This window comes from Pipistrellus kuhlii, unplaced genomic scaffold, assembly GCF_014108245.1.
Source record: "Pipistrellus kuhlii isolate mPipKuh1 unplaced genomic scaffold, mPipKuh1.p scaffold_m20_p_2, whole genome shotgun sequence".
Lineage (NCBI taxonomy): Eukaryota > Metazoa > Chordata > Mammalia > Chiroptera > Vespertilionidae > Pipistrellus > Pipistrellus kuhlii.
In genome coordinates this window covers 5,577,369-5,591,664 of record NW_023425515.1, presented here as the reverse complement: position 1 = coordinate 5,591,664, position 14,296 = coordinate 5,577,369, and the positions used below count along the sequence as shown (strand labels likewise).

The 14,296-nt window shown below is 57.9% G+C and overlaps 1 protein-coding gene and 1 pseudogene across 1 annotated transcript in view; both read right to left on the bottom strand.

Moving 5' to 3' along the window:
• Positions 1 to 5,879, bottom strand: part of COL18A1 (collagen type XVIII alpha 1 chain) — a 76,987-nt gene extending 71,108 nt beyond the window's left edge. Inside the window, exons 1-2 of the mRNA XM_036444084.2 lie at positions 5,765 to 5,879; positions 5,568 to 5,662 (exon numbers count right to left, since the gene is read on the bottom strand). Of these exons, the coding sequence (XP_036299977.1) occupies positions 5,568 to 5,662; positions 5,765 to 5,775 (106 nt within the window). The 5' untranslated portion in view covers positions 5,776 to 5,879. The remainder of the gene's footprint in view (positions 1 to 5,567; positions 5,663 to 5,764) is intronic.
• Positions 5,880 to 8,632: 2,753 nt separating this feature from the next.
• Positions 8,633 to 13,628, bottom strand: LOC118724905 (annotated as a pseudogene).
• Between the last annotated feature and the right edge of the window lie 668 nt (positions 13,629 to 14,296).

Below are 14,296 nucleotides of genomic sequence, written 5' to 3'. Positions count from 1 at the left end.
ACACAAGGCCCGCGGGCCAAATCCGTCCCGCCAGGCCTTGCAATGTGGCCCGCACCGCGCTGTCATCACTGCACTCCGCTGCGTTTCCATCACAATGACAGTTTATGACTGTTCAGTAAACCATTCGGCCCGCGATTTAGGCTGGATTTTAGATTTTGGTCCCTTCTCTGATTGAGTTCGACACCCCTACTCTAGCCACTCAGCCAAATGGGCTAGGCGCTCACTTCGGATGGCGGGCACCCCGACGCGGTTAACGGAGACTGAGATGTGCCCTCCCAGCACTGCTCTCACACCAGCTCCCGTCACTCCAAAACAGAGGGGCGCCTCTCACCGTCAGAGAACGGCCATGCTAGCAGGTCCTCTGCAGACAGGAGACTCCGCTGCCCGTGCCTGGCGTGGTCTCAACCGTGTCTGAATCTACTCAAAGGAGCAGTGCAAAATGTAAACGTGAGTACTGTAGACCAAAAGAAAGGAAACACTGAAAGAATAAAAATTTAAATAAATGGCAGACTTTCAGTCCAGGCTCTACCCAAAGCAGTCAATCAACCCACCAACAGCACAGGGTGTCTGCAGCTCAGACCCAGGCCCTGCCACTGAGACCCATCGCTGAGCGTGTTCGTCACACAGGCCCGGTCCCCAGCCTGGTTCCCAGCCTTTGGCTCCGGTCTGACGTCCCTCCCCAGGAAACACCCGAGAAAGGTCCACCGTGACCCACAGCCAGGATCTGGGCCAACTGGACCTAACATGGCTCATGCCCACCACCATGCCTCCTGGTCTTCCCAACACCAAAGGTGGCCAGAGCCCCACCAGTCACTCCAGCCCAGCCCTGGGGGCCCCTGCCCTGTCCAGCCTCATTACAGACCAGCCCAGGAGTGACCCTCGCAGCCAGCGTGGAATTCCAGAAGGATGAGCGGGCCTGCTCACAGGCTCTCCTTCCTGGGCTCTCACTGGGGCCAGCCAGAAAGGCCGTGCTCGGGCCTGCCTGTGCCGGAGGAGCCGCCAGGCAGGACACGCTCCTGCAGGCGCAGCGGGTGGAGCAGACACTCTGCCCTGCAGCCTCCAAATTGAATCTGACTCAGCGCATCCGTGATCAAAAGCTCCTTCTGACAGCCGTCCCGCAGCGGCTCGGACCGCCAATCTAAAGTATTAGGTATGCCATCGGCCAGCCAGCATCCCTCTCCCTCCCTTTGCCAGCACTGGGCAGTGCTGGGGAGGACAGAAAGGCACCCTGCCCACGGGGGGCTTCCCGGCGCTTTGAGACACACCACCTGGTGTATGGAGACACGACGTGTGGTGTAAAATATAATGCACATGGCCAAAACCGGTTTGGCTCAGTGGATAGAGCTTTGGTGTGCGGACTGAAAGGTCCCAGGTTCGATTCCAGTCAAGGGCATGTACCTTGGTTGCGGGCACATCCCCAGTAGGGGGTGTGCAAGAGGCAACTAATCGATGTTTCCCTCTCATCGATGTTTCTAACTCTCTATCCCTCTTTCTTCCTCTCAGTAAAAAATCAATAAAATATATATATTTTTTTTAAAAGAAAAAAATATATAATGCCCCCATATTAGACACACTGTGTGGCTTTATAAAGCGACTGCGTGCTGCTCACGGGGGCAGGTGGGGTGGGGGTAAGGAGCCCCAAATAGCGTCGGAGCAGGGTCAGGCACAGGTTGCCCCAGGCTGCCGCAGGGGGATCCAGACCTGCGCTGAAATGCTGGCTCCTTCCTGAACTGAAGCGGAGCAGGAAGGGGCCGGGGCCCTGTGGCATCTGGCAGAAGGCTGGCCCCAGACCTAAACTATCTGCTACAGCAGGCCTAGGGTCCAGAGAGCCATGTGACCTGGCCAGGCAGCTTCTGTGGCGAGCACGGGTACCTCTCCTGTTGGTTCTCATTGTCTATCTGGGCCACCGTTGTCAAACGTGTCAAAATTAATAATGTTATAAAAACGCCAAACATGTCTTAGTTTTTTCAGTATTGTATCCCCCTCCCCACAAGCAGCATCAAATTTCAAGGAGTTTTACGTGTCAGGTCCTGTGATGCCCACTTTCAACCAGGCTGCTGCCTGAAGCACGGACAGCTGCTGCTTAGCCAGCTGTGTGCTGGTGGGAGGGGCTGTCGCCGGGCAGCATCTGGTCCCCACAGCGAGCAGCTAACCAGGAGCCTCCTCAGAGAGAGGGGGTCACTCCTGCAGGTGGGCCTTGCGGGAGGGGTCACGGAGGCAGACCTGGCCTGGGGGCTGCTCGTCGGTCAGGGCTGCCATGAGGCCAGCTTGCTCCAGCCATACCTTCATCAGAGCTGCCATCCTGGATGCCACCCCTCAGCTTCCTGTTAGCCCCGATGCCATGCGGGATGGAATTGCTCACTGCCTTATTTCCTTCACTGCCCCCTGGAGAAAGTATCAGGGTGGACGAGGGTCTCTGACACATGCCCCAATGCCAAGACTTGCAGGGCCCGGTGCACCCTGACCTCAGCAGCATGGAGAGCCTGACAGAGCGCCCTTTGGTGCTGGGTGGGCAGCGCCATCCTGAGAAGCAGCTGGGCCACCCAACTCTGGACGGACAGCTGAGTCGTGGGCATCACAGGGACTCCTCTCCCTGTGCTGCTCATAGGCTGCAGCCTGGAGCTGTTCTGGGGCACACCAGAGCGGGACTGACACCCCTCCTGCTCTCCCAGGGGCCCAGAAGCCACGCCTTTCAACAGTCTGCATGAAGAGAGAGCCAGGCGTGTGCACACACGTGTGCGTGTACATTTCTGTGTGAAGGCTTGTGTGTGTGCGCTTGCGTGTGCACATGTGCACACGTGTGCGTGCACATTTGTGTGCGTGCACATGTGTATTTTCTAAGGCAAAGCAAAGCGAAGGCAGGTGGGGCAGGGCTCTCCCAGAGTCCCACGTGCACTCTGTTTGGAGTCAGTTTCTAGATGGAGTCGGTTTTGCTCCTTCTAGGTTTCCTTGCTCAGGACTTTCCTCCCTCTCCTTCTTTTGAAGGAAAACAGGAGTACCTGGAAAAACAAGTTCTGCTGAAATTCAAAACTATCTTAGAGGTCCCACACCTGAACCCTGAAGACTCCCCAGCCGGTGAGCTCTGGTGACAGCTTTACCTAGAAACACGCCAGCCTGGGACTAACCCTCTTTCCCACCAGCCTCGGTGCACGATGACCGATGCCACCAACACGGGGCCATCAGAGCTTGGCTGTGTCTTAGGAGCCCAATTCCGAAGCTCCCCCAAGTAATAGGGGGTGGGGGAGAGGAGGGGGAGCTGGCAGAGCCTGATGCTGAGGTCCCACGTGGGAGAGACCTCTGTCTCAGGCTTCACTCTGACTCACGAACACCTCCCAGGGGCCAAGGCCATTTTAGTACCGGTGAGTCCACACACTTCCAGCTGCAAAGGTGTGCGTGTGCATATGTGTGTGTGTGTGTGTGTGTGTGTGTGTGTGTGTGTCAACAGTGAACCTCCAGAGTCATCAACGCTGCTCAGCCCCTGCTCTGCCAGGCTTCCTCGTGGGGGAAATGCACAAAATGCCCCTCCAGAGCATCAGAATCACGGAACCAATCCTTGCACAAAACAGCAAGACTTTTTTTTTTTTTTTTGTCAAGTGTAAGACAGAAACATGGAGAAGTGCATCCTTTTTGGTCAGAAAAAAAAAAAAAGTGCAAATCTGAAAACGGGGCCTAGGATGATTTTTAAGGGTTTCTAGAACAAACTGAGCCCCTGCTAAGTGAGGATGGCACACAGGTTAGTTCTTCTTTGAGGACACCCGCAGAAGGCAATTACCATCCCAATTCCAGGGGACTCAGTCCCAGCTGGGTATGGAACCCGTGTCCTCCCTGCCAGAAGGGGCGGGTGGGGGATGGGCAGCCCCCAGCCCCCTGCCCAGCCTGCTTCCGGCTTTAACCTCCAGGTTCAGAAAGAGCCGCATCCATCAGCCTTCCTCCCTCCTTTCTGCAGTAAATCCACTGCGGCCCTGGGGCTGGGACAGGCCAGACGCACACCATTTTCGAACCTCCAGCGTCTTCACTTTTCTCCCTGTTACCTGCTTCTACATGAGGGCTTAGGCTTACACATTCCTGCTCCAGCAGCAGGAGTCTGGGCCTGTGGGTGTCCTTGTCCTTGGTAAGCTGACGGGAAGGCCCCTGACGCCATGACTATCACCCCCTCCCCTTCCCCCAAGTGGCCCTGAGGGTCAGTAGGAACTCAATCACGAAAGGTCAAACGTCCCCAATTCCCTCCTGGAGTCAATAAATTACATGCTACCCACGAGCAGGTGCTTTTGGAAGATGTTTACAACATACTCTTTAAAAAGGTCTGCCCTGCTGCTGAACCTAAACCGGTTGGACACAACTTAACAAATTATATTATTTTTTTCTCTCCCCAGAATGACTTCCCTCCTCCAATCAGGTGCCTCCTCCCTCAAAAGCTTTGGCAAGCAGGTGTGCTGCTTCGGCGGCGACCAGTTAACAGTCTGCAGTTTTCCATGGAGCCAGGAGGAGAGGGCTGACCGTCTCCGCACAGCATCCTAGTCCACCGGTGGCCACACAGGAGTCCCCGGGGCGGGGGCTCCCCTGGGGTCCGGCATCCCTCCACTCCCGCAGCACCGCAGCCTCCCGGGCCGTGGCTGGGCGTGTCGGGAAGAGGGCCCGGCAGCCACGTGGCCGGGACCCGGGTCCCAGGAGCTGGTGGCCGCGGGAGCGTCCGCGCCAGGAGCGGAGCAGCGCCCTGGGCACGGCGCGCGGCGCACGCGGGAAAGGCGGCAGCGCCGCCGAACAACGGGCCTCCGCGCATTGTTCTCCGGAGGCTCCGCCGCATCAAAGGGGGCCGCTCGCAACCCGACACCACGGCCACCGCGGGACCCAAGCCGGGCGGCCCCTGCGACGCACAAAGGCCGACCCGGGGACCCCGGGCAGTTGTTGCCTCCACAGGTTGGAAACGAAGTGGTTTCGCTCCAAACCGCACGGTCTTCCCAGGAGACCTGCCAGCCCCGGGGCGCGCGCGGTCGGTCACCCCCGGAGCCCGGAGGCGCAACCCACGGAGGCCGCTCCGGAGCTGGAAGGGGCCGGAGCCCGGGACGGTGACACGGGCCCCCCCATCCCCGGGCGGTGGATGCGCGGACGCCTCCGGAGCCACCGCGAGTGGAACAACTGTCCCCGCGGCCCCGGCCCCCCGGTGGCCTCGGCCGGCAGAACGGACCGCCCAGGGCACCAACTTCCCGGCGGAGTGGCCCAAGTTCGGTCACCAAGTTTGGTGCCGCAGGACTCACGGCGTGGAGGGGGCCCGCACCACCCCAGCCCACACTCCCTGGGTCCTGGGGGCGGGGGTGGCGCGAACCCCTGTAGCCAAAGAATGAATGGCCAGCGCGGGGCACTCGGAACCCAGCGCCGCGGCCCCACCCCGCGTTCCCCCGCCTGCCGCCCACGGGCCACCAGCGCGCGTGGGCAGAGCCGGGGCCGCCTCCCGGGACCAAACCCGAGACGGGCCGGCGGGGAGGAGGCCGGCCCCGCCGCAGACCCGCACCCAGCGCGGGGCCGCGGGAGGCCTGGGGTTTCCCCGCTCCGCCCCCCGCCCGGCTTACCTGGCTCCGCCGAGGCCGCGCGCGCCCGGAGCAGCAGGGCCAGAAGCGGGAGCGCGTCCAGGAGGCATCGCCGGAGCGGCCCCAGCCCGGGCCACCTGCGGGCGGCATGCCACAGGTTAGTCCTCCGCCCGCGGCCCCCGCCCGCTGGCCGCCGTGCAATCCCGCCCCCGCCCGCCGCGCGGCCCCGCGCCCCGCACCTCGGCGCCATGCTCTGCGGCCGGCCGTCTGCTCCGCGGCTCCTGCACCCTCCGCGGCGGTGCGCCCGCTAGGCCCTCGCTCCGGCCGCACCGGGGCGGACAGGGCGGGGCGGGGCCGGGCCCGGCCGGGGGCGGGGCGGGGCGGGGCGGGGAGGCGGGGAAGCTGGGCCGGGACTTCGGGCTGAGCCCGGAGGTGGTGGGCTGGGTTGAGCCGGGGCTGGGAAGGGGCGGTTGGCCAGACCCCTGGCTTGGAGAGGTGACCGGCCGCCCCCTCGGGTCCTGGCACCCGGCGCAGCAGCCTGGGGTGCTTTCTCCCCACCGCCCTGCCCCACCCAGCGAGCGCGGTCCCCCGCGCCCCCGCCCCCGGAGAGAGCCGGTCCCGCCCCAGCGCGGGGCGCACGTGGGATCCGGGCTCCCGGCCCGGGGCGAGGTCTGGACGGACGCCACCGGCCCCGTTTTTCTCCGGGAAGGTGTCTGTCGCGGCCCCCAGAGGAGTCTTCCTCGGGCCCTGGGTCCGGCGGGGCAGCGGGAAGACGGGGCATTGGAACAAAAGCGTTTATCGCGGGGGGACAATGGATGGAGGGGAAGAAGCTGGGCCCCTGCCCAGCCTCTGAGCGCATTAGCCGCGAGGTAGTGGCTCCGGCCTCTCCGCCTGGGCAGGCCCCCCACGCTGCGCCCCCCGCCACCTGCTGCGGCCGCCCACGATGCCCCTGTGCTCCACGAGGCTTCAGGTGGCGGTCCCCACAGCACCGGCCCCGACTCCCGCTGGGTCCCACCCCGCGTTACAGAGGGCAGGACCCCGGAGGGTGGCTGAGAAGGCCAGCCCACTCCACCCATGCGCTCCTGCCCCCAGGGCCTGGGCCCCTCCCGCTCCCGATGGTCCAGCTGCCCCTCACCACAGCCTCCCACCCCCAGTGACGTCCACTTGGTTTTCATTGCTCCGTCTTCCGGGCAGCTGTGCGTGGGATCCTGTCCTCACACCCACCCAGAAGGCCTCTCCTCAGAGAGCCCCTCATACCCGACCTCTTACACCACCTCGCCTTGTCCTGGACCTCGTCCCACGCCTTGCAGGAAACAGAGGCCCCAGCACCATCATCTTGGCTAATAACTTTCTGTGAAACCCACTAGGTCACTCCTAAAAGCTCTGCTCCGCCCCCACTGCCCTTCCTGGCCCAGTCATCTCCTGCCTGGACCCCCCAAAAGCCTCTGTCCCTGACCCCCCAACAGCCTCCCCCACCCACTGAGGCTCTCTGCACCTCTCTTGTGCCCCCACCCCCAGCACATCCTGCTGGACAATCCCGGACTTCATTTCTCAACCAGCCTAGAGACCTTGTCCCTGGCAAGGCCCCAGCCATGTGCCCTCGAGAGGCAGACTTTCCCATTGCCCCTCCACCACCACTTGACATATGCCCTCAGCACCTCCTCCCGCCCCTGCTCTCCACACTGCCACCGAGACGCCTGCCTGGCTTCCCTGCAGCCCATCGTCCCCCTTCACCACCCAGGCCCAGCCTGCCCACCTGCCCCACACCCCCACCACCGTCCTGGACCTGGGCTCTTTCTCTAGGTTGCATGACAAGGGTATGGGGTGGGCAGAGAAATTAACTCGGAGGTCACCCTCGTTTTTTAAAAACTGAAGAGAATTTCATAGAGCCAAGGATGAGCACACTTTTTTGCAAAACTTTTGTTTTTTGTATGGATGGAGGGGAAGCGTGGGGGCCCCTGTGTGGGGGGGAGCATCTGTTTCTGATGGGGTGGGTGAATCTGTGGGTGCTTGTCTGTGCCTGTGTTTGGTACGTTTCTTGTAACATGCACGTGTGTGGGGTGTGTTCACGCGTGTGGTTGGCACTCCTTGGAGTGGTTCCTGCCCACCTGCCTGACCATCAGTCCATCTGTCCATGGCCTGAGCCCTGCTGCGGGGGAGAAATCTGATGGGCGGGAGCTCTTCGGTCTCTTCCCTCTCGCCTGCCTCAGGCCCATCCTGCTGCCACCCCACCCCACCCATCCTTAAACTTGCCTCTGCAGGCGAGACTGGCTGATCTGCAGCTCTGGGAGGGACTGGCTGGCAGGGGGAGGGCAGGGCACGTGGGGCCTGGGATCCAGTACCTCCCCAGTGTCCCTCCTGTCCTCCCCGCCTCGACCCGGAGTCATCACCTCTCTCCAGCTCGCCCCCTTCATCACCACCACTCCAGGCTCTGGGGTGGAGGCCCCAGGGCAGGTGAGTCCACCTTTAGGGGCACTGCAGGGAAGGCTAGCTTCAAAGACCCTCGTGTGATGAAAAGTGCAATCCACGACAAAAGTACTAAAATAAGGCTTTTTACTGTGAAACGCTCATGAAGACGTTTATTTAAACAAGACGCTTGACTCGAAGGGAGAACTGTGTAGGATTCATTTCTTTTTAGAGTAATTTCTCTCTTCAAAACAGATTGCCCTACATGTAACAGCTACGTACAAAAAGCTATAAAGTTGTTCTTGGTTTTACAATGATAAATGAAAAGCATTAAAATTCTGCAAACAAGGTGTCCAAGGGTTTTTACGTTGTTGTTCTTGTGTTAGACAGTGAGAGCAAACTAAAGCACTGGAGTATAAAGATGAGAGCTGAATGAATGAGCTTCCACGCAGGGAGAGAGAAGGGGTTTCCACAGAACCAGGATTTTCCCCACTCATCTCCGTTTGATGTCGATCAACACATGTGCACACGTATCAGTTACTCTATTTCCAATAAAGAAATGGGAAGGGGAAAACAGGAGAATAGAGAAAGCTATACTGTAGCCGTCAGATGGCGTTTTAACCAAATTGCGGTGTTCTCACGGAGAATGTCCTCTTGGTCTGTAGGAACCGAGTTCTGGGGTCAGGTAGCAGGTTACCTTCTTAGCTGACCCCTCCTGCCTGCTGCTGGAACACGTGACTGGTGCCTTCACCCTCCACGTCCAACTGTACAGTGTTTCGTTGATTGGCTGCCCGTAAAGTCGGAATTTGATCTGCCTCGTGGACAAACCCTGTCGTTCACAATAGGCTTTCATTAGTTTGCTAGGAAGTATGTCTCTTCATTTTTTAAAATATATTCTTATTGATTTGCATTGACTTCAGAGAGTGAGAGAGATAGAAAGGACCACGATGAAAGAGAACCATTGATCGGCTGCCTCCTGCACGCCCCCTACTGGGGATCGAGCCCCCAACCCAGCATGTACCTGACCGGAATCATAGGTCAATGCTCAACCACTGAGCCATACCGGCCAGGCTGCCTCTGAATCTTAAATTGCACCCTAGAACCACCCTGCCCCACCATCTCCAAATTCATATGATCGTTATTCTCGGTCTTGACTCCTTCCTTGGGCTTTGAGTCTCCTCGGCTGGTGCTTCACAAGAGAAGTGAGGTCCGCGCCCACCTAGCAGCCCCAGGAGCAGCAGGAGGAGGCAATGGTGGAGGAGGAAGAGGGTGCGTGCCGTTGTCCCATATCTCGTTCTTATGAGAAGTCTATCTTTCCCTTGATTTACTGTAGGGGTTCAGGACGAGTCCCCCCAAGAAGAGCCTGGGTGGTGGTGTGCGGATTATTACGAGTGAAAGACAACCCAGATCCTTTGGGCTCTAGAGAAATGTCTGCACCCCCACAACCCCATCCCAGCAATCTAGAAGAATTTAAGTCGATGACCTCACCCATAAGAAGAGTTATCACCAGAAATAACTTTTGGGGCCTATCTATAGGGGAGGGCCTATCTTATCCATAGGAAGGACTGGATATCCGATCTTCTTATCATCATCCTACAATGACCCTCCTCCCCTCTGAAGCCCCAGGTGCCTTAGCTCAGGCTGTCCTATGCCCCTCACTTCCCCTGTCTGCCCCTGCACCTCTCCTGTATGTGGGGTCCCCATAGGCTCATACATATGCCTGCTGGTTGTTTTCTCTCGATAGCCTGTCTCATGTGGGTGTGATTATTAGAGGGCCTGAGGAACCCGGGATGGGAGAGGACAGCTGCTTCCTCCCCGTGGCCCACAGGGACAGGGATCACGTGGAAAATGTAGGTGTGCACGTAGAACCAGAAGACCCCACATCTCCTTCAGCTGACCCTGCTGTGTGTCGAACCGGGGATCTTTCAGTTCGCAGGCCGACACTCTATCCACTGAGCCACCCTCATCCACAGAGACCCCCCCGCCCCCCTTTTGCCTTGGGCAGGGTGGACACTGTCAACTCATCCCAAGGGCTCAGAAGTCCCAGGGGTGCCAAGGGACCACAGCGAGTCTGGGCAGCAGGGGGCGCCTCCACTGGGCTGAGGAGGCAGGTGCAGATGCCAAGGGTGGGAGGGTCAGGAGCAAAGGCCCCGGGGAGGGGGGGGGGGGTGTCCTGGGGTAGAAGGGCCAGAATTCTGGCTCCAGCCCATGTCTTATCCGTTCCTTCTGTTGAGTTCCTGCTTCCTCTGACACTACGTGTCTCACATGCTTTTACCCAGGAGAAATGACAGGGTGCGGGGCTTGTCCCCAGCTTGGCCTGTGAAACAGACCATGGTTCAGCAGTGACCAACTTGTGCTGCCCAAAGCTTTGGCTGATGGTGCCCCCGTGGCTGGAAACAGAGGCTCCCGGTCCACTCACCCCCGATGCTGGGCTTGTTTTAAAATTGCTTTTGTTTTAAATCGGTAGGGTTTTCCCAAACCACAGTGGATTCCCTGCAGTCCTGCTCCATGGGCGGTGGGTCCTGGGTGGGGGCTGTGCACTTGTGAAGGGAGAGAGGTGGGGCAGGCGGGAAGGTGTCTCAGGGCCAGATGAGCGTGGGCATGGGAAGGACAGGACGTGCGACCTCTGCCCAGATTGTCCCTTCTCCCTGCGGCACCAGGGCACTCGCCACTGGCCACAAAAGTAACTTCTCACCAGGAGAGGAAGACACGATGGCGGATGGAGCTGGCTGTGAGGAGCACAGTGTATTCAAAAGTGTATCTGGCTGAAACCGGTTTGGCTCAGTGGATAGAGAGTCAATCTATAGACTGAAAGGTCCCCGGTTTGATTCTAGTCAAGGGCATGTACCTTGGTTGCAGGCACATCCCCGGAAGGGAAGGGGGGGTGCGCAGGGGGCAGCTGGTCAATGTTTCCCTCTCATCAATGTTTCTAACTCTCTATCCCTCTCCCTTCCTCTCTGTAAAAAAATCAGTAAAATATAAATATATTTTTTAAAAGTGTATCTGATTCCATACTTCAGCCACTGGTCACACGGTCCACCCCAGGCGTCCTCAAACTTTTTAAAGTGGGGGCCAGATCACGGTCCCTCAGAGAGCTGGAGGGCCGGACTATATGAACTACTAATTCCTACTGTAACACCTCGGCTGCGCTCACTGCCCAAAAAACCTGGTGGGCCAGATCAGACTCCTCTGCGGGCCGCATGTGGCCCGCGGGCCATAGTTTGAAGACCCCTGGTCCACCCCAATCTGTGCAACTGGGCCTCATCATATCCTGGCCACATGGATGAAGAGACAGAGTCCCATCCAATGGCCTACACTCTGGCCTCTGCTGGACTCTGTCGACACCCCCTTCCCTGTCCCCCCCCCCCCCCCCCCACACACACACGGCTCCCACACTCCCATCATTGACTCCAGGGCCTTGGTTTATTCTTCCCAGCACATTTACCACATGGGAGGGACAGTTTGTGTGTACTGGTCTTCATGAACGTGATGGCCTTCCTGCCCGCTGCCTGCACCACTGGTTCCCTCCCAAGTGCTCAAGCACCACCCAGCTGTGTTGTACCTGTTCTGTGTTTGCACCTGCAGCCCCTGGGGTGATGCCTGCCTCTGGTAGACGCTCAAAAATACATCCCGAGGGAGAGACCGCACGAGTCTGTGGCTCTCCACCCCTCCTTCCTGCCCAGCCTTGCCCTTGGCTGGTGGCTCAGCTGGATGCCAGCCTCTGAGCAGCCGAGGCAATCGCACCGGGCAGGGAGGCACTTGTCCTAGCAGGGTTCGGAAGCAGCACGCGGCTGATTTGATGTCCACGGAATGGAATATTGGATGCCCACGAAGAAATCTAATTGCATAAGAAACATCTGTGTGGAAAAGCTTTGCCCAGCAGCAGGCACGTGAGGGGATGAGATATGCCTGTGAGGAAGGCGGAGCCCGGCTGGAGAGGTGGTTTGCTCTGAGCGCCGGAACCACAGGTGAGCTCTGGTCTGTCCCCCATCACTTCCCACATTTTCAAAGGTTCCTAACAAACATTGTGCTCATGTCAGAGCCATTTCCTCCCTTCACTGCTGAGGGAAATGCTCACAGTGAGTCAACCGGCGGCAGAGGGGAGGAAGGAGGGGCGTCCCTGAATTCTCCAGGCGGCATCCAATGACTGGGCCACCCCACTGCTCAGGAAGGCCTCGTCCCCACAGAGACCACACCGAGCGGCGTCAATACCCACGGAAACACCGGGCTGTTTATGCCGTCCGTGGGCCGGGGCAGGAAGTCCAGGGGACCCCCTCCGGCCTGCCTGGCAGCTTTCCACAAACAGCACGGCCGGGACCCTTTCCTTCCTGATCGGGGCCACGTCACAGCCTTCCGTGGGCAAGTTCATCAGTGGGCCTCCCTCCATTCCTGCTCACCCATCTATGTACACCCCCAATACCCCCCCCCCTTCACACACACACCCAACACACACACAGCCTGGCTCTGCTCACACTCCAGATCAGTGTTAAAACATTTCCAACCCCATCAGTGCCGATCCCACTCAACGAGGAGTGTGGGCCTGGGTCTCGGTTCCCCCACCCTCACTGTGTGCAGTGCCCGTGGTCCTCAGAGCTTGCTCCGACGGCCCGGTCTCACCAGGAGCGCGGCACTTGCTACCACCCAGCTAGTTTACTTTGCTGCAGAGCACTCACTGCTGTTTAATATTCTTGTTCCCTTATTTGTTCATTTGCTCATTTATTTGCTTATGGGCTTCCCACTTCCCCCTACACAGGCCCCTCCATGCTGCTTCTGTGCTTTGTTCACCAGTGAACAAAAGGAAGGGAGGGAGGGAGGGAGGGAGGGAGGGAGGGAGGGAGGGAGGGAGGGAGGGAGGAAGGAAGGAAGGAAGGAAGGAAGGGAGGGAGGGAGGGAGGGAGGGAGGGAGGGAGGAAGGGAGGAGATAAGCATACTACAGCCGAGCCAGGCTGTATATCAAAGTGCCCCTTCCCCAGCATGAGCCCTTGAGGGCAGAAGATTTGTGGGTAATGACCGCCAGCCCCCTCTGCCTGGCACCTTATATTCCAGCAGTTTGTGCACCCCTCCCCCACTCTTCCTCACCCCCAATCAAAGCCTGAGCCATTTAAACATCTACAACTGACATGATTACAACTCGGTGTAAAAAAAAGTCCAAATGTTAGCAATAAAGCTGAATTCCCACTCGTCCTGCCCCCGCATCCCAGGCTCCTGCCAAGCAGAGTCCCGTTATTATCCTTCCGCTGGTTTTCATAAAATGCGTTTTATAGGTATCTGTTACTCCAGAAACATAGAAAGTTGGTTTGTAAAAAGGTTAAAAGTGTACACGTGTGGACGAAAAGGAGTCACGTGCCAAACCTGACTAGCGTGGCTGCCTTGCGAATTCAGAGACCTCGGAGCAACCACAAAGGAGGGTCTGAAATTAAAACTCTTTTAACTAAAAGCAGTTCGGGGTGGGTAGTCCTGTCCTAGGCCGGTATCTTCCAGACAAAGGTCAATCTTTACCTTAACTGAGCCAGTAGTCTATTGGCATTTGCATCTACGTTCCTTTAAAATGGTCAGGCAACTCCCCCTTTTCCAGACCCCTTGGGCCCAACCTGTGCACCAGGGCGGAGACCATCAATCCCTCATTGTTTTATCATGTTAATTGTTGACTGTTCGCTACCTGTCCCCGTCTATGTAAAAGGCGTAGGTGTCTATCATTTACCTTTTCATCCAATCTCAGAGGTTTCCCCACTTTGCTTTCTCCCACTTCCCTAATTTATCACCAACTGCCTTTCTCTAGAGCAAAATCTGGCTTCCCGACAATTGTCAACAGTTTGGCCCCAATAAACTCAACAAAAATTCTTCACATGGTTGAATGCTTCTTACATTGACACATGAGGTCATGCTCATGGTTCTAAAACTTGCTCTTTTTTAAAAAAAATTTATTGTTGAAAGTATAACAGGTATCCCCTCAAAACTTGCTTTTTGTTGTTAATTCTCACCGAGGATACTTTTCCATTGATTTTTAGAAAGAGTGGAAGAGAGGGGAAGAAACACACAGAGAGAAACATCCTTGTGAGAGAGACACATCCATTAGTTGCCTCCCACATAAGGCCTGACCAGGGCTGGGGATCGAACCTAGAACCAAGGAGGGACGTGCCCTTGACCAGAATCGAACCCTGGGACCCTTCAGGCCACAGGCTGCCCCTCTATCCACTGAGCCAAACTGGCTAGGGCAAAACTTGCTTTATTAACACAATACCTGTTGTTGCTCTTTCCATGTCTCTATAGATACATTTACCCAAATGGCTGCGCATATATTCCATGCCAGGGAAATAGCATGCCTAGTGATCCCACCATAATGAGACTTGGCTTGTTTACTTTTC